At 42.9% G+C, this 24,744-nt stretch overlaps 2 protein-coding genes and 1 long non-coding RNA gene across 10 annotated transcripts in view; 1 reads left to right on the top strand and 2 right to left on the bottom strand.

The window, feature by feature from the left end:
- Positions 1-2,083, bottom strand: part of STT3A (STT3 oligosaccharyltransferase complex catalytic subunit A) — a 26,928-nt gene extending 24,845 nt beyond the window's left edge. The window contains exons 1-2 of one of the 5 annotated variants that reach the window (XM_008529340.2): positions 1,744-1,833; positions 271-424 (exon numbers count right to left, since the gene is read on the bottom strand). Coding sequence is in view for 1 of the 5 variants with exons in the window: in XM_008529339.2 (XP_008527561.1) it covers positions 1,744-1,875 (132 nt within the window). In the remaining 4 variants the exon portion in view is untranslated. Of the gene's footprint in view, positions 1-270; positions 425-1,743 lie in introns of all 5 variants that reach the window. The other 4 variants (XM_070623384.1, XM_008529339.2, XM_070623383.1 and 1 more) reach the window with 4 other exon arrangements.
- On the top strand, positions 2,070-24,744 carry LOC139083877 (uncharacterized). The gene is made up of 4 exons (XR_011540936.1): positions 2,070-2,275; positions 2,962-3,001; positions 3,481-3,594; positions 24,572-24,744. It is a non-coding gene; the product is annotated as an uncharacterized lncRNA (long non-coding RNA).
- Positions 6,973-18,434, bottom strand: EI24 (EI24 autophagy associated transmembrane protein). Of its 4 annotated transcripts, none has more exons than XR_011540934.1 (12): positions 18,269-18,415; positions 15,180-15,292; positions 14,071-14,216; positions 13,423-13,483; positions 12,488-12,554; positions 11,836-11,960; positions 11,401-11,520; positions 10,942-11,053; positions 9,535-9,646; positions 9,053-9,127; positions 7,742-8,107; positions 6,973-7,439 (listed from the first exon to the last, which is right to left on the bottom strand). XR_011540934.1 is itself a non-coding variant. In XM_070623386.1 (11 exons), the coding sequence occupies exons 2-11, from the start codon at positions 15,219-15,221 to the stop codon at positions 7,945-7,947; spliced, it is 1,023 nt and encodes a 340-aa protein (XP_070479487.1). In that variant the 5' UTR covers positions 15,222-15,292; positions 18,269-18,434; the 3' UTR covers positions 6,973-7,944. The 4 variants fall into 4 exon arrangements, 2 of the variants coding, with proteins under 2 accessions (XP_070479487.1, XP_008527565.1); XR_011540935.1 differs by lacking the exon at positions 18,269-18,415 and adding an exon at positions 17,894-17,948; XM_070623386.1 differs by having other exon boundaries at positions 6,973-8,107; positions 18,269-18,434.

The following is a 24,744-nucleotide window of genomic DNA, read 5'->3' as shown; positions in this document are numbered from 1 at the left end:
AATCAATGGAGACAGAGAGTATTTAAAACAAGGCAGGAATGTACGAAAGAAGGCAGGGGATAAATACTGAGTACACAAGGGAAAACAGAAAGCAGAGAAATAGAAGTCATGACTGAATCAGTACAATTTACAGCCCTAAATTTCAGCTTCAACTGACAGGCTACAAGCTTCTTTTTGTTGCAAATCCCAGTGGGGTTGCAGGGTCAACTAAAGAGCATGACATCACTAATGCAGGTATAGCCATGCGCTCAGAGGCAGAGATATACATACACAGATTACTGCGCTTTCAAGCCCATGGATCACACTGGAACTATGCCTCAGATCTATACCCACTTCCAATCAGCTGTCTCAAGGCATCTCTGTAATTGACACTGCTGTTTTAAGCCACTAATCCCAAAGACAGTTCATGGAACCAGATGACAATCTGGAGGGAAAAGAAAATAAATTCTTTCTACTGAAGCAAGAAAAGCTCAGGGGGGAAAAAAGACTAGATCCAAATAAAATGTTGAGGGAAGTAATTTGTAGACCACTCGGAATGGTGATCACTGGTAAATTAGCACTAATTTACCATAGGAGGTTAGCTTATTTCTGTTTAAGATAGCACTGCCTTCTTAAACCATAAGCTGGTCAAAGGCTTAGTGATAATGAATGTAATAATAAAGGATATGCAACACTGTTTAAGACTGCAGAGGAAAAAAAAGGAACCAGCGCCCTTCCTGATCTTTTTCCCAATATTACTAGAGAAAAGGGGAAAAAAAACACTGGAGTAGGTGGAAGGCATGAAGAATCACACATTCCAAGCTCCAACAGTGAGAAGTCAAGCATCTTTTCTGTAATTAACTGTCCCAGAGGAGCAGTTTTCCGTGAGTTTTTAATTATAATCCCGAAGGAAAACCTTATCTCGCAATCAAAAATAAACACCTAACTCCAGGAAGTCAATAATCAGCCAGATCCTTCAGGTTTATACTAGTTTTCTGGAATGCCTGAAATAGAAGAACTTAACACCACTGAGTTGACATGAGTCACACAACTAGAAAACTAAGCAGAGGAAATGCGAATACTTGACCCTCTACCTGAAAACTGACTAAAGGAGCTAGTAATTTGAGGCAGGGCCTTAAGGGAGTTCTCATAACGTACTTTCTGGTGGTCGTTTTCACTCACTGCTAAAGCATCTAAGGGCAAAGACACTTTTCTTAAAACACTTAGCACGTGTTCTCCTCCTCAACTGTGCCTGCAAGCTGTGGCATCCTTGTCCCACCCCAGTTCTAATCTCTAAGACGGCAACTTGCCCACCGCCGTTTGCCTGCACGCTTTCTCACGCCGTCTCACACTCCTTTCCCCCCCTCCACCCGCCACTTCTGCTCACCCCTGGGCGTCCCAGCTCCCTCAGCCTCCCACCTTCACACAACTCAACACCTCTGACACCACCCACCGCGGGACAACCCCCCACATTAGCATCCTACGCGCCTTCTCCCCATAGGACTAGACCCAGGATCCACTCTTCCCCACGCCTCGCTGGCCTAAGCGCACGCCCCACCCTAGACCTTCACCTCCTCCCATTTCAGGACGACCCCACACCCACCTCATGCCCCCTCCTCTGCAAGGCCCCAGACCCTGCTTCCCACCCCAACTTCCCTCCCCCGCGGCCTTTACAGCCCCACCTCCTGCACTTCGTTCAGCCCCACCAACGCCCTGGACTGCACCTGCCGCTAATGCTCAAGTTATATCCTAAGGCCTTCTTACCTGGCCAGCGTTCCTCACGAATCCGCTCGGCTCCCTCTGCCATCCGCTCAGTGGCGCACCCAACCTTGGCAACGGCCGGGTCCGCCTCCCGGACCGCTCCCCATTGGCTGGCTCAGGACCGAGACGACACATCTAGAGAGCGATAGGATTGCGGGACTGTCTGTCAGATCCTGAGGCGTGGACAAAGCCGCGCTCCCACTTCTTAACTGGGCGATACAGATATCACTTAGCAGCCTGGAGGCGGGACTTCGTGCTCCCGCCGAGCTGTGATAGGCCCGCTCGTGAGCGCAAGAGCGCGGAAAGAACGTGCTAGGAGCAGTTTGGTTGACGGCGGAGGAGTGACGTGTCGGTCTGCGGACCGCGAAGGCTTCGCTGGGGAAGGTGTTGCCGGTTTGTCCCAGTCACGTGACCAGAAGCGGAAACCACGCGGAGGAATAAGCCGAAACTACAAATCCCAAAAAGCGGGGACTTGAGATCTGTCATCTCCGCTTATGATTTTTTTTTTAAGGCAGAAATTGACCATTACCTAAATGTAAGGTTAAAAGGGAGGAGGGACGAATTTTCTACGTGTTGTGAGTGCAAATTCAAATGCTTTCTGGTCCAGACCGTTAACATCTTGGACAGGGTTTGTCTGACAGTTCGCTCAACAGTGTTTTTGTGACTGCTCAGGCGGACTGCCGTGGACTAGAGAGCCCTGACCGATTTCTGAGATTCCGTTCTCAAGCCCCTGACTTCGTGAAGAATCCCCGCCGCCGCAGAGGCCGTTCTCCCACGCTGGGGACAGGTTTCTGCCAGAGAGCCAGCCCCAACTCCCTTTTTGCCCTCTCTCCTCACCAAAAACAAACAAAAATGTTGCTGAGGGCAGGGAAGAGAGTGAAGTTTCAGCAGCGAATTCCAGCACCTCTCAGACACGCCCGTGTACACCCACGCGCTCAGGCGCTCCCTCCCTCACGCTGCAGTGAGCTGAGGCTACACCAAATAGAGGGGAGCATCCTGCAACCGTTCAAATTCAGTGCCAGTACCACTCACTTATCTTCCTATTTACTGTACTATGAATGCAGCCGACTGAACTTATTGAAAGCCCATTTAAATCAGTGCTTCAAAATCACGGGAATTTTTCAAAATTCACGTGACCGGGCTCACCCCAGGACGCTATAATTCAATAGATTTGCTTTTTTTTGTTTTGTTTTTATGTGTTCCATGTAATTTTATTAACAGAAGAAAACTGAAGGAACCTGAAAGAATTACAGAACTTCAGGTAAATGCTTCTTCAAAACAAGATTTTTTTTCTTAAAAGGAATTAAAATTAGAAAGATTCCTTTAAAGTTAAAAAAAAAGGTACTGTTTCAAGAACATTAAGATGTTGAGGGTTCTCATTTTGTAAAAAATTATCGAACATGTTTCTTAAAGGGAATGTTTAAGTTTCCAGGTGATAAAATTGTCAGCTTTTTCAGAAGTCAAAATATACTACAGAACAAAGTTTAAAATCTAAGCCTATTTCTAGGATGATTCTTTAATACCAGTTGATACGGAAAGGCTTGTCTGTAAGTAAAACCCAAGTCACAATAGCAAAGTCATGGGAAAAATTATTATAGTATTATAAACCCAGAGAGCATACATGAATTCAGCATATCAGCTAATCCTTCTCCCTCCTGATTTGTTGGACCAAAAGTTTTGACTTGTTTCAGAAAAGCTTTTTACTGTTCCATCGATTGCGTAAAAGAATGCTCTTTTTAGCTTACTTCGTAGGAATCAGGCCATTTCTGTGGAGCTTGTGTCTTTCCTGAAATGTCTACTTCCATCATTGATCAAAAGAAACACATGCCTTCACCTCATCTGGAGCACCCCAAAGTAAGTGTCTATTTTCTTCTTAAAGCTATTCTCCCCAGAACCCACCTTTCCAAGTGTGCTGCAGAGCTATGTAACCAGGATTTCTTCTCAAAACACTTCCTGATTCCTCTGTTTCGTGTTGTTTGGTTGGGTGTTTTAATGTCATCTTTCTGTTTGTTGGATTTTTCATTTTGATCGATTTTTCAAGTAACTTTTTCAGAAAAGCTGAATGGAAAGCAAACAGTGCCTTTATTTGGTCCTTCATTAATAGCATAGCTAGGTTTCAAATTATAGGAACAAAATTAGGACCCATCCATCCCATACACATAAAAGCACACTTTCAAAGTATTACAACTTTATCTTCTACTATTGGGAGTTGTTCTTGAGAAGTCTAACGCTGTGAGTCATGTCCTTTGTAGGTAATCTGTTTTTCTCCCTGATAAATTATTTTTCCTTAAAGATCCCATTTATATTATTTTCTTTTGTCATTTTTCCTGTTTTATGCTTTGCAGGCCCTTTCTATCTGAAATCTCCAATTTTCATCAACAGTCCAGGAAATTTTCTTGATTTTATTCTTGTCTCCATGTTTCTGTTCTCATTTTCTAAAGTTGCAATTAGACAAACGTTGGATCTCCTGATTCTTGGATACCTCCATGATTGTTAACTTTTTCCATGTCCTGATCTTTTTGCTCTGTGTTCTGGGAAATTTCCTCAATTTTATCTTGCAGTTCTCGAATTTACCCTCCTCAGTGTCACTTTTATAAGCCCATTTTATTCCCATAACTGCTTTAATTTCAAAGTACTTTCCTATTCTGTTGCTTTTTCACAACAATCTGTTCTTTATGGATGCGATAGCTTCCCAAATTTCTATGAAAGTAGTTAGTATAATTTTTAAAATTACCTTTTGTTTCTAGACTTTCCTCCAGGGCTAGGTGGTATGTTATGTGCATTTGGGGAAAGCTTCTGCAATGATTCTGATGCTGATCCCTGGTTAAGAACTACTTATCTAAATGATCCAATGGTCACTATTTTTCCCATAGGTCTAAAAGCACTACAGAACATTTAAACTTGAAATCAGGAGTACAAGAATAGGAGGCTGAATGTCTGGCCTAATCTCTCCCTTACTCACAGATTCTCTTCATTCCAACATTTTCTCCAGCTTTGAGACCTGTGGAAAATAGTAGCTATTTAAACACGTAATTTTTAAAAATTTGCTGATCACCAGTCAGTCCCCTTCACTTCACTTTACCGTTACGTCCAAAAGGGAAGTAATACCTTTCTGGTTCCCCCTGGATTCTCCAGTGGCTTGCACAGTGCCTAACAGAGAAGGTATGCAAATGCTTGTTACATGTTCAAGTCATCTCTTTCCCCCACTTGATCCTTGACTGGTTCTATGGACTCACTTTAGGTTCATCCAAAATATTTCACTGATGGATGGCTCTCGTTGTTAAAAAGGCCTAAGTTACAATGACCTGAAGGCAGCTGCCTTTTAACTTCTGTGGGTCATATAGCATAAGAATGTTAATGGGGGAGGGGAGAGGGGAGACAAATGCTAAAATAAATGTCTACTCCATCATACTACTGATCAACTGATAACCTTTACCAGAGCAATCTTGATAGAGGTTAACACAAATTTAGAAGCTGAATGTACTACTTTTATAGTCAGATTAACAGAAGTGGATGGAAAATGAACAGACAGTAGACAACTACAGTTGCCCTTTTATGCCCACAGATGTTATCCTTTTAAGGTGGTTCACAAACCTCTAACCATTAGTTGCCTTCTTCTGGGTTTGTTCCAGCTTGTCGCCATTCCTCTTACTCTTGGCACTTACTAAGTACAGAGCAATTAATAAGTCAGCACACGAATCTATTTAAAAGTTTCCAGCCGACTTAACCTCAGGTCTGAAGCATCCACTTTCTAATTCTTCAAGAGTTGCTATAATGAACAACTCAGCTCTAGATAGGCTAAAAGGGCAGTGTTTTGAATCACGTGCACCTGTCCTAGCTATGATGTCTATCCCTGAAAAGAACTTTTGTGAACATGATTCCTTAGATCCTACTGGCTGCATGACTAAAACTCAAGCTCTCATCTTCATCTTTAGTGATATGATCTTCCTTATTTTCAGTTACCATTAGTCTGCCTCAAAGTGCCATTCCGAACTTGGCAAAAACAGAGCCTACTCACCCTTTGATCCCAGTTTCCTAATCACTGCCCTCAGTGCCCACACCCCAGTAGAAAGGCAAGAGAGGTTTACAACTGCTTTTGTGTACATATCTCATTGTGATTGCTACCAAATTTCTATTGTAGACATGCCTAATCTAGCCTTTGTACAGGCCTCGCCTCGCAATTACACTAATAAAACTTGGCAGATTCATTTTCAGATGCTTAAACTTTAAGCATTTTCTGTAGCCAGGCACAGTGCCAGATAAAATCACTTGCCTTCATGTACTCAACCTCCCTCACGCTTCTAAACTAGCTAAGGCCAGCTTAGTTGGTACAAATACAAATTTCTGGCAGCAAGCTTGTGGTCACTTAAATAACCTAAGCTAATTTTTAAAACTTCAACAACTAATCTTAAGTAAGGTAATCACTGATCAGTTACAAACTGATGAAATACTGAGGTTTTCTTCAAATCACCCCCACTGCAACCTGGAGGTAGTTCTCTGCAATACTATTGACAAATGACCAGAAATGCCACAGAAATGTTGAAAGTAAATCTTATTTTAACTGTTTTTCACAAATTTTTCTGCACAAGCTAGAAACAATGCTTACTTCCAAGATGCCCAATATTTTAAAAGCTTCTGCACAATGAAGTTGGTTTTACATCTCCCAGCAATGATTTTTTTTTCCGCTTTTTCTCCCCAAGTCCCCCCAGTACCTAGTTGTATACTTTAATTGTGGGTCTTTCTAGTTGTGGCATGTGGGACGCCACCTCAGCGTGACCTAATGAGCAGTGCCATGTCTAGGCCCAGGATGCAAACCAGCGAAACCCTGAGCTACCAAAGCAGAGTGTACGAACTTAACCATTCAGCCACGGGGCCAGCCCCTACCAGCAATGATTTTTAAGTCTTTGTCTTGTACATAGTAAAAGTTTCCACTAACCAAATGTCTAATCTCTTCCCTAATGAAAATGTTCAATACACTGAAATCTAGAATGATCTCTCCCTTTGTGAATATGCAGGAGAGATGCACATATAGACTTTAAAACAAATAACGCAACAATCCCAAATTCTCTCACAAGATATTAACATGATTATAATGACATAATACAAACTTTCTTGGAGAAAGATTTTCAGGACTAATCTCTCAAAGGTATAACCAAATTATCCAAGACAAACTCGTGTTCCATGAGTATGTTTCTTGGGGTGATGATTTGTAATTCAGCCATTACACACTTGTGGGAAACCAGCTCACATTTAATCATGACACTTTAAAATTGTACAAGTGTTTTGACATCCGCACTCTCCCCCCACATTTAGTCTCTTTAAAATGACAGGAAAACACCAATCACAGGTTTAATGGGTTTAATAAGTTTACCCCTTCAGTTCCTATTTGCAGCACCCAATATTCCTTTGACATACCAGACAGACCCGGCAGTGGCCAACAGTAAATTTCAGACCTCCAGAGTTTAAAAGTTCAGGTTCTCGTAGCATTCTGTGTTGCAGTGGCACTTGTCCAAAATCGGTACCTCCCTATAGCTGGGGTACTTCAAATGTACCAGTGAAAAAAGCTTTTTCCCCCTTCAAGGGAAGAAAGAAAAAATCACTCCTCAAAACCCTGCAGATCTGGCTGTGAGGTCTTTCCTTCTGTCCCATCTCTTCAGGCTTGTTTTTTTGCAGTAGAGCAAGAGAGACCAAAATCTAACCTGAGTTACAAGAAACAAGACAGTGATGGCTATAAAGGGAGCGGCCAGGAGCAACTGAGATACTCCTTTACCTCCCACATCCAATATATGTGCTTCACAGAAAAACAACAAAAATAACAGGTCCACAAAATACAACAGCTAGAATTACAAAACCCATTCATCCAAGGGTGATAGAAGGCAGGAAGGGGAGGCGGGAGGGTAAATGGCACAGGGGGAAAAAGTATTCAAATCAGTCCAGGCACAGGGGCTGGCAAACGCTAGAAAAAGAGCTGCAGAAAAACCTGTGGTCCTTTCAGACTCACCGGTGTTAAAAATCCACATACTGGTGTCAGGAGATTCTGCCTTACGTGCACCGGAGACAAAAATCCCATTTCCTCAGAGAGAAGGGAAGGCAGAGGGCCCTTGGCAGGTGGGTCCTGCCTTCCCTGGTTGGGGAGGTGAACAAGGAAAAGAGCTGCCACAGCCTCCTTCCAATCCCACCCGTGCCCTCTGGATGGCAGGCGACTCAGTGGCCTGCAGCAGCCTTCAGTTTGGCAGGAGAGGGATGTGGTGAAGGGAACTTCTCTGCGGAGGTTGAGCTACTCAGGGCTGACTGCAGGTAGACCGTCTTGTGGAAGAGTCTGTTGCTTAAGAAAACCACCAAAGAGAAGAGGCGCAACTGGAAAAGGCTAAAAGGCAAAAGACCCAACTTGTTAGAACAAAATTATTGTTGATCAAAATTATTGTTTTAATTACTTGACAACTTATCTGACTATATTAAACTTAAAATGAGCCAGGCGAAAACAAGACAACTGAAATTTGATCAAGACAGTAGAGATGTTAGACACATGGATTAAACATTAAACCGGCAGCAACTAAAGAAGGCACTGCACCCTGTGGCTGTCATGAGTGCAGTGGAACCACCATTTGAAGTATCCAGGATTAGAGGAAATAAAGTTACGCTTAATTGGAAATACTTTTCTATGACTGACTACAGGGTACAACTTCAAGCTATATCTGAAGAAGCACATACAGCATATGATATCACTTTCAAGAACTTCAAGAGAATGTCAATTATACCTACTAAAATATATACTAGCAGTGCTGGACTGTAAGAGCGTGCAAAAACCCAAACAGATCTGAAGTTCCTATACATGTATCCTCACTGCCTTAACCAAAATTGACCAAAGATTAATTGAGCTTTTCTTTGAAATGATAAAACTTTTGGAGTGCTATTATTGATAAAGATTCATTCTGAAATACCTTGTTTTACTATTATCAATAAACTCATGTAGCCAGATCACATGGTGCACTACTTTTTTTAAAAATTGGCCATTCTTACAAAAATGAGCTTAACTACAGGTGTTTACAAATGCCTTATATATTCAGTGAATTGTTAAATTTTAAGAATATGTATAATGGCATCAATTTTTAAAAAATTTTTGTGCATACGTGCTTGGGGAAAATTTGGGGATATACACCAGAAATGATTTTCTCTCATTAAATTGTGTATTAATGTTTTCCTGCAATATAAGAGGTTATTTTAAAAAAAAAAGTCTCATTCACATAATTGTCTCATTATAGCCCCAATCCTTTACACAGAAAAAACTTACTAGACTTTGGCTAATACTTACTACGCTTTGCCAGGGGTCTTTGCTTCATTGGCGCTGATAATGAATAAAGGAAAGAGGATAGAGAAGAGGCAACCACTGTAAACAAAAGAAAATAATTAATCACCATCATAACAGTCATGACTCTGTGATATTAGAAGCCCAAGTTCCTTTGTCTCCAGCACTAACATCGTGGCTTGATGAAACCTTAATATATCAAACACATCTTTCAAAAACAAAACACCAAAAGATTTTTCTCACCATTGGCTATGTTTAACACTGCCCCAGGAGGCAGCATAGAACAAAGAATATGGCATATAGGATCATGCAGACTAGATTTTAATTTTAATGCTAACTGACAAATGTCTATGACTATCCGTCAAGGGAAAAAATCCTGATGGCCAAATAAGAATGCAGAATGCCTAGCACAGAACCAGGCATACAGAAGGTGCTCCCTACGTTGAGTATTTTTACTTCTCCCCTTCAAGTCCCTCCAGCCAAATTACCTGATAATGTATGAGGATTGCATTGCTGTGAGGAAAGCCAAGGGCAAACCGAATCCAAAGTAGTACGGCCAATTCCTTTCTATGTTGGACAACCGCTGGTGCATCTCAATTCCTAAAACAAGAGAGCCAATACAATTAGACTGCGTATTTCCTTTTAGTCAAAAGACTAAATATGATTGACAAATTATTCGAGGTTTGAGTTTTAGGTGCAGATCTGCCATGTAGAACACAGGTTAAAGTGGATGAATTAGAATTGTCCTACTCTGATATAAAGTTTCTATGCAAAGTTTTCACAATTCACTAATCATAATTTCAAAGCTGGCAGGTGAAGTGAATTATGAATGACACCACCAGCATCCTGTCAGAATTAGTCTTGAAGAAACCAAGATATCAAATAAAAAAGCAGCCATCTTCTAGAAATCAATTAACTTCTTTCAACCATACACACCCAGAAAAATATGCCATGGGCTTTAAAAATATCCCCAAAAGAGAATGCAAACTGGTGCAGCCACTATGGAAAACAGTATGGAGATTCCTCAAAAAGTTAAGAATAGAAATACCTTATGACCCAGCCATCCCACTACTGGGTATCTATCCTAAGAACCTGAAATCAGCAATTCCAAAAGTTCCATGCACCCCTATGTTCATCGCAGCATTATTCACAATAGCCAAGTCATGGAACCAACCTCAGTGCCCAGCAACTGATGATTGGATAAAGAAGATGTAGCACGCACACAGACACACAGACACACACACACACACACAGACACACACACACACTGGAATACTACTCAGCCATAAAAAAGGACAAAGTCGTCCCATTCACAACAACATGGATAGACCTTGAGGGTATTATGTTGAGTGAAATAAGCCAGACAGAGAAAGACAAACTCTGTATGACTCCACTCATAGGTGGTAGTTAACATATGGACAAAGAGAACTGATCGGTGGCTGCCAGGGGAAAGGGGGGTGGGGGGAGGGTACTAGGGGTGAAATGGTGTACCTACAACATGACTAATAATGATGTACAACTGTAATTTCACAAGGATGTTAACTTTCATAACCTTAAAAAAAAAAAATCCCCAAAAGAATCTGAATGCAATGCACTGACGTCAAATTAATTTCTCTAATTCAGAATTAACTCGTGCTCATTTATGCCACCTTATGGCTCAGGCACAGCTACAGCACATTAAGCACCATAAAGATAATACTACATTGCCTTATCTTCCAGCATCAAAGCTAAAGGTTAAACTCCCTAAGCCAAATGTAAGTTCCCTCTTGCCAAAGAGGCTACGTCCTTCCAAAGACAGTTTGCCCATGGCCTAAGTATTGAATAGTTTAAGTCTGCTTAGCAGCTGCATTTCCAAACCAGGTCTCCAAGTTCTGAGTTTCTTTAGATAGACTTACCTTTATTAAACCATCGATATTCGAAGCAGTATAGTGAGTAGAGAAGGGACATATGCAGGAGACTAACCAGCTGACCAACAAGATGGATGGGAAAGAGACTCACAAACATCCCCTGAAGAACAAATACGGAAAAAATCTTAATTCCAAAGCTTCCGAGACTATTCACCTGACACTCTGGGCCATCACCCTCTGCCCTGATAACCTCATAGTTGCTTCAAGTTTCTGAACAGCAGAAGAGTGGAGAATGCCCAGGGTGGCAGGGAAGGGCAGAAAATTCATGTTTCTTATCATTTTATGATTTTTAAATTCTCTAGTTTCTGTGAAAAAATGATTTAAAAATCATTACCTCCCACAAAGCATATCTGCCCCAGTATAAATGCAATACTCTGTCTTTGTGAAGCTCCCTCTAGTGAGCTTTTTTTTTTTTATCTGCCCATGTGCCCAGAAGGCCAGTCTCACCTGAATGAGGAAAAGAGCCTGCAGCAAAAGGTTGAAGAGCATGTCAGCAATTATTTTGCTAACACTAGGGAATGGGTGAGGCTTCCTCCCGGATACCTCAAATGCCAGATCAGCTATGTCCTGTAATAGAGAAAGTAGCTCACCAAAACACGAATTAAATGACTTCCATATCCATCCCAAAACTAAGGCCAATGATCTGCCATTAGACCTGTCAGGTGAGAAAAGCCCCCAGACACCTGACAATAAGATGCTCCAGTGACCTGAGACAATAATTCCATTTTAAAAGAACACAAAGGTCACTCACTGGCTGCTTAACCAAGGAAGGTTAAGGCTGTGAAATTGCTCCCTACATGGCCACTAACTTCACAGCTGAAACCTGCCACTTATCAACCCATCATGCTATAGGACCCAGACGCCATTCCGCCCTGGACCTACCTGAAACCAGATGGCATTCACAACTTTGCTAAGCACAAACAGGGGGAGCACCCAAAGAGCACTGAAAATTGACGTGAGGAAGAATTCCAGCCAAGACCAAACATCTCCATGTAGTGATGGATCACCTATGAAAGGGGAAGAGTTGATAGTTTAACTGGAGAAATGGAAAACCACAAGACCAAACATGGAACCCCTAGTTTGTGACTACTGTTCCCCACCCCTGACACACATACATCTTTGTTTCCTACCAGCACATCACTATGCCTATTTCAGATCGTCCCGTTCTTCAAAGACACACCAATTCTGGCCACAACTCCAATTCAGAGATATGTGCTGCTTACCTCGAGACAAACCTGCTTACCTGGTGGTGACTGAGACGTCACAGGACTAACACCACACCATATGTAGGAAACCACCTGGGTTTAAATCCCGGCTTGGCCACTTACCAATGGTTTATAACCTGGGTAGCTAACTTTCATTCCTTCATCCATAAAATAATATCGATAACGGTACCCATTCAAAGAGCTAAGAGGTTTGAGTTAAAAATATCTAAAGCTCCTGGTTCATAGATTTGTTCAACCAACTGAGAGAGACAGGAAAACATCTCCCACTCCCATCCCAACAGACAGCACGGAGCAATGTATATACTTACCAATAATTTGGGCTGTTACTGACTGAAGCACAGGAATAAACACTCGATAAAACAAGAGAAGACTGAACTAAAGGAAAGAAGCAATAAGGTAAACATTAAAAGCCCTTCTTTAAAACAGGAGTTCTAAGTTTCAGTGTAATTATTTTCCAGAGGGAGGTGCCTTTGATAAATTTGGAGGCCTGAAGAGGCACCAAAATTGGACCCATTTGTACTTCCCAATTCTCCTGCTAAGAGATACAAACCTGACGCAGCCCATAAAAACAGTGAAACTTTGGGGGGCACAGAAGAACATTTAAAATAGTATTCAGGCCAAAATACAGGCATATACTAAGTACACAGTAATATTTTATTAATTAAAGCTAACATCTGAAAACATCTATGAAATACTTAGATTAAGACAAATTGAATTGTATTGAATTCCAAGTCAAAGGAAATATATTTAACTACCTGCCCTTCAAAGTAGGCAAATTTCACTTTAGCCCATGTTGGTTCCCAGTCAATGGCAGGCAATCTTTCCAAGTCTGAGTTTCAACAGTAATCAGTTCTAGTAGACTGACATGACCAGATGCAGGGAGAACCTTGCCCTTGACCATCTGCCCTGCCCCTCTGATCCCCCATTGTTGCTCCTGGCCAAAACGTCCAGACAATGTGAAGAGAAACTGTTACCTCTAACAACATTAAAACTTGTGAACGAGTCATTTTTCTAAAAAATACAAGTGTATATTCAGGGCTATCCATGACACTTGCATAGAAGAGTTCTTTGAGTGGGAATAAAATCACTACAAGTGCACAGAATCCTGAGTTATGGTCTTAAGCATTTATCAGCAGGTGAAAGCTACTTGTCTAAATTTCAAGAAAACATTTGAGAATCATTAATATAGCAACAATCTGAAGATGTTTGTAAGGTACTTGGAATTCGAGGAAAAACAACTTACCCAGAATACTCCACCATTCCAAGCACAGCACTGGAAAATTCTACTAACGATACGTGGCTCACTGGAAAAGACCACGCATTTTTAGCTTATAAGGCATATAGGTTATTTCCATATTGTCATTCACTAGCTCTCCATTTTATATCTTTTGTTGTTACCATATTATTTTTCCAGTACCTACTGTTCTCCTAATGTCAGTTAATGAGAAAAGGCTAAAATATTTCTAGAAAAGCAGCTTTTCTTAAAAAGGAAAAAATGTATTTTCTAAAATCCAAGATTGGAGAAGATTAAAAGAGAATGTCTGAAGTTCTTCTATCAATGAATAAATCCACATAGGCTCTCCCAGAAGTACCTGTCAATCCAAATAATTTTTTTTGTGGTCCTCTATTCACCATTCTGATTATTTTTTTTAAACATCATGATATCTTGAGCAAGGATTATTGCTAGACCCTAGTTCAATTCACTGTGGGGGGAAAAAAAAAAATCACCTATAACATTTTTTTGGGAAAAAGTACAAAAAACAAATAATGGGGTACTGGAACTTCAAGTCACTATGTAGGGCTTTAATTCTATACTAAAGATCAATCATCTCTTGAAGTGCCTTCCAGAAGGGCGCTCAGACCTCTCCTGACGTCAGCCTCCACTCCTTACCTCTCTTGCTTCCTCTCTATGCTCTGGGCTCTCCTCTGTGCCAGGACACTACTTGCCCTTCTTCGACGCTGCTCCTCTCTCTTTTGCTGAATTCGAGCATCTAGCTTTGAGATGGTACAAATTCCCCAGATGGAGTCTTTGATTCCCTATAGACAAGGGTATTATTTTTTAAAAAAGATTATGGATCAGAGAAGCCTTTCCAAAGTTACATACAGTGAAGTGAAATAACAGAGGAAACCATTGTACTTACTTTCCTACATGGCTTAATTTTTTTATTTTGAAAAACTTCCCAATATACAAAAGAGCTGCAGAATGGAGAACTTTCAAATAGCCTTTCTCCAGATTCACCAGATTAATATTTTGCCCCATTTATTTATATATTTTTTTCAGAATCACTTAAGAGTAGGTCTCCCTCTTTTACTCAAATGTAATAAACTTTTAAACACTCCCATTCAGGAAGGAAGCCCACACGTACATCCCCATCAGAGCTGGCCTCTCTCCTGCTCCTGGGAATACAGCTACAGGGGCTACAACTAGGGCATGAGACCTCAAAAACCCATTATCATGGAATTTTGTGCTACTGGTAACTTGGGTGACTAGGTCCTAAACAGATCTTTATGGGACACTTTCCTAGAGCATCATCATCTGCACCTTGTAGAATGGGGGGAAAAAAGATAGGTTCTGTAATGTAAATCCAAATGAAGTAGTTTATGTAATAGTGCTGTGCCAATGTTCACTGCTGAGTTTTGACCAATGTACCATGGTTACATAAGATGATAAACATTAGGGGAACCTGGTGAAGAACGTAGGGGAATTCTCTGTACTATCCTGCAACTTTTCTTTAAGTCTAAAATTATTCCAAAATAAAAAAGTCAAAAAAAAAAAAAAAAGGCTCTGGAGCCAAGCTAACCAGGGTTCCAATTCTACAGACACTCACTAGATGGGTCTGCCACATCTCAGCAAGATTCAGGGTAATCCCTATCTTGAGTGGTGTGGATCAGAATGAAAACCTGTATGTGAAGCACCCAACAAATATGATAAAAATTCCAAAAACACCTAAAGGATTTCCTAGTCAGCAAACAGGTCAAGAGATGACTTGATGTACTTACCCTGGCAAGGTCCTGGAGAAAGGTTTTGACACTGTCAGCCATCTCTTCACCACCCCAACTACCAACTACACAGAGGACAGAGAAGCGTCCCAAAATCTTTCATCATGAAGGACCTGGAAACAGATGGAGCACAATGAGGGGAAAAAATATTTATCTTAAAAAATAAGTTACAGACGGTCCCCACTTAGGAAGGTTCGACTTACATTTTTCTACTTTATGATGGTGCAAAAACAACACACATGCAATAGAAACCATACTTCATGTTTTGAACTTTGATCTTTCCTCGGGCGAGCAATATGCAGTACAATACTCTCTCATGATGCCGGAGGGCGGCAGCAGCAGTGAGCCCGATCTCTCAGTCAGCCACACGACCACAAGGGCTACAACCAATACACTTACAACCATTCAGTTTTTCACTTTCAGTCCAGTGTCCATTAAATTACACAAGATATTCAACACTATTATAAAAAGAGACAATGTGTTGGATGATTTTGCCCAACTGTAGGCTACAAAGTTTAAAGTTAAGTGCTCTGAGCACCCTGAAGGTAGGCTAGGCTAAGCTATGATGTTCAGTAAATTAGGTGTATTAGATGCATTTTCAGCTTATGATATTTTCAGTTTACGATGGGTTTCTCAGGCTGTAACCTCACTGTAGGCTGAAGATCTGTACTTCATGGACTTACTACATGACATTTTTCCACGTACTTACACCTCTAACAGGAGTGCAGCAGGTTCTAGCACTTAGGTAGATATTAGCACAGTGACCTACATGAGATTATACCTGCAGCTGCTGAAACCTGAAATCCACAAGGTTTTTGGGTTTTTTTTTTTTTCTTTAACCACTTACCACCCTTTCCCTTGGACATGAGGTAAACATGCTCTTGAACCAGTGGTCTCCTCTCCAGGCCTTGATGTCCCTAATTATCCCTCCTATACATTCCAAGTACTTTTGAGGATTTGGAGATGGGTGATAACCACATTTCAATATCCTCTTAAACAATGTTTATGCTTGATGTATTACCTCAAACACTTGAATGAAAATACGAACAAGATGAAAGCTCTAACAAAAATTACTAAATATGCACTTCACACACAGGGCCCTCCAGCACACAGTTAGGTTAAAAGGTATGATGTGAAACTGCCACCAAGACCTCCCAACAGGCCTTCCTATGTTTTCCACCTTTAAATGTATACATACAAGAAACAAATTTCAAACTAGGCCAAAAAAAGTTCATTTGTATAAATATTCTTTAAAACACTTCGGCTTTCCCATGTTATTGATTCCTCAGGGGAATGAGAAATTTAACTTCAAAAATTAACAACTTGCAAGTTCCTGTGTATAAATATTCTTAAAATACTATGCTCCCATTTAATGTCTTTAAGGTGAATGGAAAACCCATTTTCAAAAATTTTACTAAGAACTTGGGATTCTAAAGTTCTTAAACCTGACTAAACCAATCAAGGGTATTCTCAATTTTAGACCACAATGACAGAATTTCACAGGCAGCTTGTATAAGCCTCAAATTTCAAAACATAAGCACACATTCCCCTGACCTATAACTACTTCACCAAACTACCTCACTGACCCGACTGGACTACTGCCACCCAGGACTGGAAGAGCAGGGAATACAGCAGTAGGAAGACAACTTGCACCACACTACAGGTACCATCAGCTCCTTAGGTCACATCCTATACAGATGAACTCATCTCAGGTAGAGAAGTTTCTAAGGTAAGATATTTCTGCTAATATTCCCCCTTAAAAACAAAAAAATACCTCAGAGAGAGAGGATAACTCCGTGCCAGGTGAACAGTAAATGCTCAGCGACACACAAGACACTTCATCTGTAAAGACCATCATGGATTCACTCTTAACCACCTACATCCTCATCCATAAATTAAAGGTGTAAAACTTCTTCACAGTTTGGTATAAAATGCACTAACATGAAAATCACAACTTCTACATAAACATAATCCCCCTAAAGAATGAGCTACCTTGGAAGTTTAAGGAAGCCCATTACTTAGTGTGGATTTCTCACAGAGCACTGACAGGGAGCTTGAAGCATGTCAGTCCTAGTCCAGAAGAACAGCTGTGGTATCTGAACCGTGGCCATGAACACCTGGCTCCTGCACATACCAAGTGGCAGATTACCTACTGACCAACAACGGCCTTTGAAGGACCAAGTCATTTCAATTTTATACGGAGAGGCTTGTCCGATTTGACAAAAAGCTGAGGCATGCAGAAAAGTAACTTGCCACAATTTAAGACCACACAGAGACCGAATAAAAGGGTACCAGAAAATAAAAGCGAGGAGAGTACAATTGAGCTGGAAGGAAATAAGGTGCATCTGGTTCACATTATTATACAGATGGAGAAACAGAGTCTCCAGGTTAAACGGCCTGCCCAAGAACACAGCAAGTGAAAGGCTACAGCGAACTTCAAAACCCTGGCGTTCTAACCTTCAGCAGGGACTTCTTACTCAAGCTTTGCAATGAGCATTTTTGTTTAACCCGAGCATCCCATGGACAAATACCTTCTCTTAGACCTGGGAATACAGCTGGCCATTAAATTCCTAACAGTCATTAGAACTTAGTAAGCACCTTCGGAGGCACAGTCACGTACTTTCATTTCTAAGTCAGTAAACCCAAATCCAGAAAGCAGGAAGCCGTCATATCCTACTCTAGGTACAGCAAAGGGAAGCATCCTCACTTCTCACCGGGCCTCCACGGACTGCCTCCGAGCACGTGTGTCCGCTTGGACCGGTCTCCTTCGCAGCTCCTTGACAATTTCGACCGGAAACTAGTCTGCCTCCGCAACCACAGCTGTGCACAGGTGCGGAGCACGCCCACCCGCGATCGCATGGAGAGCTAAAGGTAGCCGCGCCGCACCTGGGGCAGAGTCCCGCACCCCGGCCCGGCACTGCCCCGCCCCGCCAGCAGCCCCCCTCCCGAAGCCCCTGCCGGGAACCACACGCCTCCGCGCTCCGGCCCTGCCTGCCCTCACACGCCCTCACCAGCCCTGCTGCCCAGGGCCCCTGCCGCGCGCCGGGTGCGGGACGTCAATGCCCTGGCTCGCCCGCGCCTGCACCTACCCGGCAGCTCCGCCGCCGCGGCTCCGGCGCGGCCAGCCCCTCGCCCACTGCGGGCCCGCTCGGCTCCTCCGCGCCCCTCCGCCCGCTCCCACCCGGGCGCTTCCAGGGCTGGGGCCACCGCGCCCGTACTGGGCATGCCCGGGCCGCACGGGGCCGCTGGGAAGTCGGGCCAGCCCAGATCCGAGCAGTCCGGGGCGAGGGGGGCGGGACCGCAGCGGCGGAGGGGGCGGGGCCACGTGGGGCGACGGAGCCTGGGAAATGCAGTCCGGCCGCGCCGCCCCGCGCGTCCTGCAGGACGCCGAGTCCTGCGACGCCCGGGAGAGCTTCCCCGACCGTGTCCCTGATCCGATATCCTGATCGTTGCCCTTTCCCATTTACTTCTGCGGGTTTGGTTCTCCTGCTAAAATCCTGTGAAAGCTGACAGCGGAACGATAAAATACAGAGGTCACCTGGGTTTACTTGGAGGTTTTGTGTAACGAAAGGGTACTGAGCAATGATGGGTTTAAGTCAAGCTTCACTCAAAATGATTTAAGAGTAGGACAAGCCTCCAAGCAATTCGGCTGCATTAGGTGTGTACTCTGAAGTCAAAGTGATGATTGAGATAAAAACGGTAAAGTAAGTAGGAATGAAACTGTTTTCATGTCCAGCCCCACCCTTCCGTTTCTGCCCCAGGGCTGGCAATTCCTAGGCAGGGAACCATCAAGCCTCACCTATAACCTTGTTCTCCCCTGGTCCTAACCTCTTAGATGTCTCCCCATTTCTTCTTTTTTTTCCCCACTTCCTTTGCCCCCCCCCCTTCCTATTTTCCTTCCTAGCTGTGCTTAGCGCTGCTACTGCTAGGGCCACCTATACAAGCAAATTTGTACGGCTAGATGCAATCTCGGATTTGTGAGGAAGCCCAGATGTCAAGTGACTTATTCAAGGTCAGTGGCAGAACAAATACCCAGGCCTCCTGACTCTCCTTCAGTTAGGTGTTCACCTTTCTACCTGGCCCAACTTCCAGCCCCGTTCCAGAATAAACTAGCTCTCTACACTGAGCCCGCGGAAACCTTACCTTCTCTTTAAGAGGACTCGATGTTGAAACTTACAAGGTCGGAGAAGAGAATAAAGCACTCGTAATAGAAACCCTGAAGTAAAGGGCCAACCTAGGATTTCTATTTGTAAACTCCTTTGGGGGGTGGGGGAAGAATCTTTTTTCTCATTTGTTTCAGCGGTGGGCAATAATCTCATTTTCAGAGAGAACAGATCTAGAAATACCCACTCATGTTTCCTTTTCGCATAGATCTATTGCTTTATTTACTCCACCACTAAAGTTATTACAAAGAGAACACTCCTAAACTTTCCTTTTGCCAGATATGAATAAATCTCTTCAACTGTTTATTACATAGAAAAGATTTTTATTTCTTTTGGAATTTTATTTTGATTAAAATAAGCAATCCATCTGCTGAGGCTTAGATATCATTATAAAGAGATTTAAGTGATTTAATGATAAACTGATTATTGTAATTATAAATTACAATAGTAACAATTCCTCCAAATTCTACCCTTTCTCAAAAGTGTGAATTTAGAAAGAATTTAGTAAGCATTAGTCTACTCTAACTTTCTTGATGGAGGGAAATCTTACAAATCCCAACATGTATAATACAACCTAGAATGAAAAAGCAGTAATAGGGGCCAGCCCTATGGCTGAGTGGTCAAGGTCGCACGGTTCGGTGGCCCAGGGTTTCGCAGGTTTGGATCCTGGGCACAGACATGGTACCGTTCATCAAGCCATGGAGAGACAGCATCCCACATAGCACAACCAGAAGGACTTACAACAAGAATGTACAACTATGTACTGGGGGGCTTTGGGGAGAAGAAGAAAATAAAAATAAATAAAGATTGGCAACAGATGGCAGCTCAGTGCCTATCTTTAGGAAAAAACAATAATAATGATACCTTGCATTTTCAAAGAGCTCTCACGCCCTTATGAAAGTTAGGTGTCACCTGTGAGACAAATAGGAGAGGGTATTATTTTCCTAATTTCACAAATGAGGAAGCTGTGTGGCAGAGCACTGAACTCCGAAAACTTGATCTCTAGCCTAGCTATGAGCCTTAGTTTCTAGATCTAAAACCCAAGGTTGCTAAAATAAATGGTATCTATATGAAAATCCCTTCTGATTCTGTGGTTCCATGATTTAGTGAATTGGTGACAATACCCGATCTAGAGGCTGGATCTCCTAGTTATCAGCCTTGGAATCTTCCAGAGGAGAGAGATACTACGATTTATTAAGTAGGTACTGATGAGGATTTTTAGGCTGGTTACTTTTAAAACTACAGATGAGATTCAGGCTCCAAGGAGTGGAATTTGTTTGCCCCTTTGTTGGGAAATATTTACATTTCTAAGGGAAACCTCTATCAGTGAAGATGCCTCCCTCTCTGTGCCAGGAAGAAGGGGGGATGGTCTTATCTCTAGAAGCTCTTAATCAATGCCAGAGGGAAGAACTTAAGTTGGTTACTGTCTGGCATCTCATGTAACTGACCCCCCCCACACACACACACAAATCCTCCTTTGTCTTTAGCTGAGGATAAAATTCAAGCGGTGACTTCTGCCATTTACTCAATCCGGTTTGATTCTTATCTGAAAGTTGTGGGACAGCCAAATGGCCAGACCCTACGGGCACTGATACCCCTTTAACTTTTTTACATATTCTTTGTCTTGTAAAGAGATAACTCACATACCTATGCCTTAAATTTAGCCTTACTCTTCACCCAAATTTGCAGCAGCAGCAGAAACTCTGACTGCCCATGGGTCCTGTCCCCATGCTATTCTACTCTCTAAATAAAAGAGCACTACTGCCAGATCTTAAGAGTCAAAGAAATCTTTCTTTCGACTCGTCGGCTCACCGACCCCGCATCAGGTACCAAGCCTTTCATATTTATTATTTCACAACAACTGTTTAAGTGTTATAACTGATAAAAAATTCCAATCAGGTTTGTCGGATTCCCAGTGCCATGCGCTTTTCTTTACCATACCTGCCTTGTGTGGGGACCTGGAATTGGCCACCGCAAGATATGTCTCTTTGGCATCAGGATTATTTGAGGCTGATTGCTTTTGATAAACTGGGACAGGGAAGGAGGCTCTGAGGAATAGAACTTGCCCTTCCTTAGGACACATTTACATTTGTTAGGTAAATCTCTATCTGTAAAAGGTGCCTCTCTGTACCAGGAAGAAAGGGAATGACCTTCTCTCTAGAAACTCTTAGTCAATACCAAAGGCAAGGACTTAAATCTGCATTTTATTGTGCTAGTCTGGTAACCTCCTGTAACTGACTTCCCTCCCCCTCCCAAGGTTGGCATTTCTTTAAGGATTAAGCATCTTTCTTTAGGCTAGGAACTGATTGCTGAGCTCACCTGTGACCGCCCAGCTCCAGACAATCGACTTGCCTCCGGCTACGCCCTCTGAGACAGCAGACCACTACCTGCTGTGTCCATCAAGCACTGTGCTGACAGGGCAATCTTGTGACTATTGTGGGAGGGACATTTCAATCACATGTGAAACACCCCTGTTTGGGGGTATATAACCACTCTGTGTACCCCACTTCTTCGGTGTCCTTTCTTCCTTCGGGAAGAAAGGCCCCAGGCCATGGTTCCTCATAAGGCTTTGTTTAATTTTCTCTTGCTATTCTGTCTCATGTGAATTTAATTCGTTCTCCAGCCAGATGAACCCCCACTTGGGGAGAGGAAATGTCCTCCTCCCCTACACTTGCCTTATAGATCACTACAAGGCCTCCCAGTTACACTTAGGCTGAATATTATTGTCATTAAAATAGTGCTCCTTGGGGCCGCCCTGTGGCCCCACTTCGGCAGCCCAGGATTTCGCTGGTTCCAATCGTGGGCACAGACATGGCACCACTCATCAAGCCACGCTGAGGCAGCATCCCACATGCCACAACTAGAAGGACCCACAACTAAAAATATACAACTATGTACTGGGGGGCATTGGGGAGAAAAAGAAAAAAAACTAAAATCTTTAAAAAAGAATAAAATAGGGGCCAGCCCAGTGGCGCAGTGGTTAAGTTCACACGTTCAGCTTCTGGGCGGCCCAGGGTTCGCGGGTTCGGATCCCGGGTGTGGACATGGCACCACTTGGCACGCCATGCTGTGGTAGGCGTCCCACATATAATATAGAGGAAGATGGGCACGGATGTTAGCTCAGGGCCATTCTTCCTCAGCAAAAAGAGGAGGACTGGCAGTAGTTAGCTCAGGGCTAATCTTCCTCAAAAAAAAAAAAAAGCACACATTGGAGTCTCAATAAAAAAAGGAAAATCTTAAAAATAAAAGAATGAAATAAAATAGTGCTCCTTGAATTTTCATGGGAAGACAAATCACCTGGAGACCTTGCTAAACACAGATTGATTCATTCCATCTGGGGTGAGGGCCAAGATTCTGCATTTCTAACAAGCTCCCAGGTGATCCGTATAAACATTTACTGAGTGTCTGTTATCTATCTATCTTGGCTAGGTCTTTGGAATACATGATGCCCTCAACTTCCTTCTTTCCAGTGGGGAAACAGACAGGGTATTGAAATGTGATAAAAACAAAGTGTTGGGGGACAATGAGGAGTTAGCAAAGAGAAGAAAGGGCGGGGAGGGAATTCTACACAGAGGAAGCAGCACATGCAAAGCTATCCAGCGTATTTAGAGCGCTGTGATTTGTTCCTTCTGGCTGGAACTTAGAATAGGAGGAGAAACGGCAAGAGATGAACTTCCTATTTATTGAGTGTCCTTTATTTGCCAGACTCTTTTCAAATAATAGAATGTAGTGGTAAACAAGACAGACAAGATGTCTGCTTTAATGGTGTTCACATTTAAGTAGATAGCCAGGATAGGATAGGATAAAATAGAATAAAGTAAGATAGTGATAAATGATAGGGGAAAAAACCCATGGAAACATCATAGAGAACGGCTGGTAGGGGGGCTGCTGTTGGCTGTTTGAAGGGTAGGAAGGGAAGGCATGTTTGAGGAGCTGACTTTGTGTTGAGACGTGGATGCAGAGAAGGAGCCGGCCCTGTGAAGATCTGGAGTTAGCTGACGGAAGCAGGTACAAGCCCTAAGGCAAACACTTGCTTGGTGTGTTCTAGGAACAGATAGAAGGAGTGTGGCTGCAAATGTGACCAAGTCCTACTTGTCTGCTTCTTTACCTCCCAGATTCAATCAATCACCAAGCAGTTTTGATTCTACCCCCTAAAAACCCTCACATCCATCCCCTTGATTCCGTCTCTACTGCTACCATCTCCCCCCTAAATTATCGCAAAAGTCTGCCTGCCTCCAGGCAGCCTCCTCTGATCCATTCCCCACACAATAGACAGAGAGAGCTTAGAAAATGGAAATCTGATTATTCTTCTCCCTGCCTGAGAACCTTCAGTGGCCCCCATTCCCATCAGAATAAAGCCTAAACTCTTTATCTTTATTACGGTTTATAAGGGCTCTGGGGATATGTGCCTGCATACCTCCCTCACCACGTGCTTCTCTATACTCTGTAAGTCAATCTTGTAGGGGAGGAGGACATTTCCTCTCCCCAAATGGGGGTTCATCTGGCTGGAGAACGAATTAAATTCACATGAGACAGAATAGCAAGAGAAAATTAAACAAAGCTTTATGAGGAACCATGGCCTGGGGCCTTTCTTCCCGAAGGAAGAAAGGACACCGAAGAAGTGGGGTACACAGAGTGGTTATATACCCCCAAACAGGGGTGTTTCACATGTGATTGAAATGTCCCTCCCACAATAGTCACAAGATTGCCCCATCAGCACAGCGCTTGATGGACACAGCAGGTAGTGGTCTGCTGTCTCAGAGGGCGTAGCCGGAGGCAAGTCGATTGTCTGGAGCTGGGCGGTCACAGGTGAGCTCAGCAATCAGTTCCTAGCCTAAGGAAAGATGCTTAATCCTTAAGGAATGCCAATGTTGGGAGGGGGAGGGAAGTCAGTTACAGGACGTTACCAGAGAAGCACAATAAAATGCAGATTTAAGTCCTTGCCTTTGGTATTGATTAAGAGTTTTTAGAGAGAAGGTCATCTCCTTTCTTCTTCCTGGTACAGAGAGGGAGGCAGCTTTTACAGATAGAGATTTACCTTACAAATGTAAATATGTCCTAACAAAGGGCAAGTTCCATTCCTCAGAGCCTCCTTGCCTGTCCCAGTTTATCAAAAGCAATCAGCCTCAAATAATCCTGATACCAAGGAGACATATCTTGGGGTGGCCAATTCCAGGTCCCCACAATCTCATAGTTTCTAAAACACGCCACTGTTTCTCTTTCTTCCAGGTCTTCATCTGGCATTCCCTCTGCTCCCTCTACACCTGTACTTTTCTCCTGGCTGAGTCCTCATTCATCACCTCCTCTGTGGAACCCTCCCCAGCCACCTCCCTGCTCCTCCTTCGAGCTCCTGGAGCATTCTGAATTTCCCTTATCAAAGAATTTATTGTGTTAAATTGTAA

This window comes from Equus przewalskii, chromosome 6 (assembly GCF_037783145.1).
Source record: "Equus przewalskii isolate Varuska chromosome 6, EquPr2, whole genome shotgun sequence".
In the NCBI taxonomy this organism is placed as follows: domain Eukaryota; kingdom Metazoa; phylum Chordata; class Mammalia; order Perissodactyla; family Equidae; genus Equus; species Equus przewalskii.
Note: the sequence above shows the minus strand (reverse complement) of the source record. Positions and strands in the feature narration are given on the sequence as shown.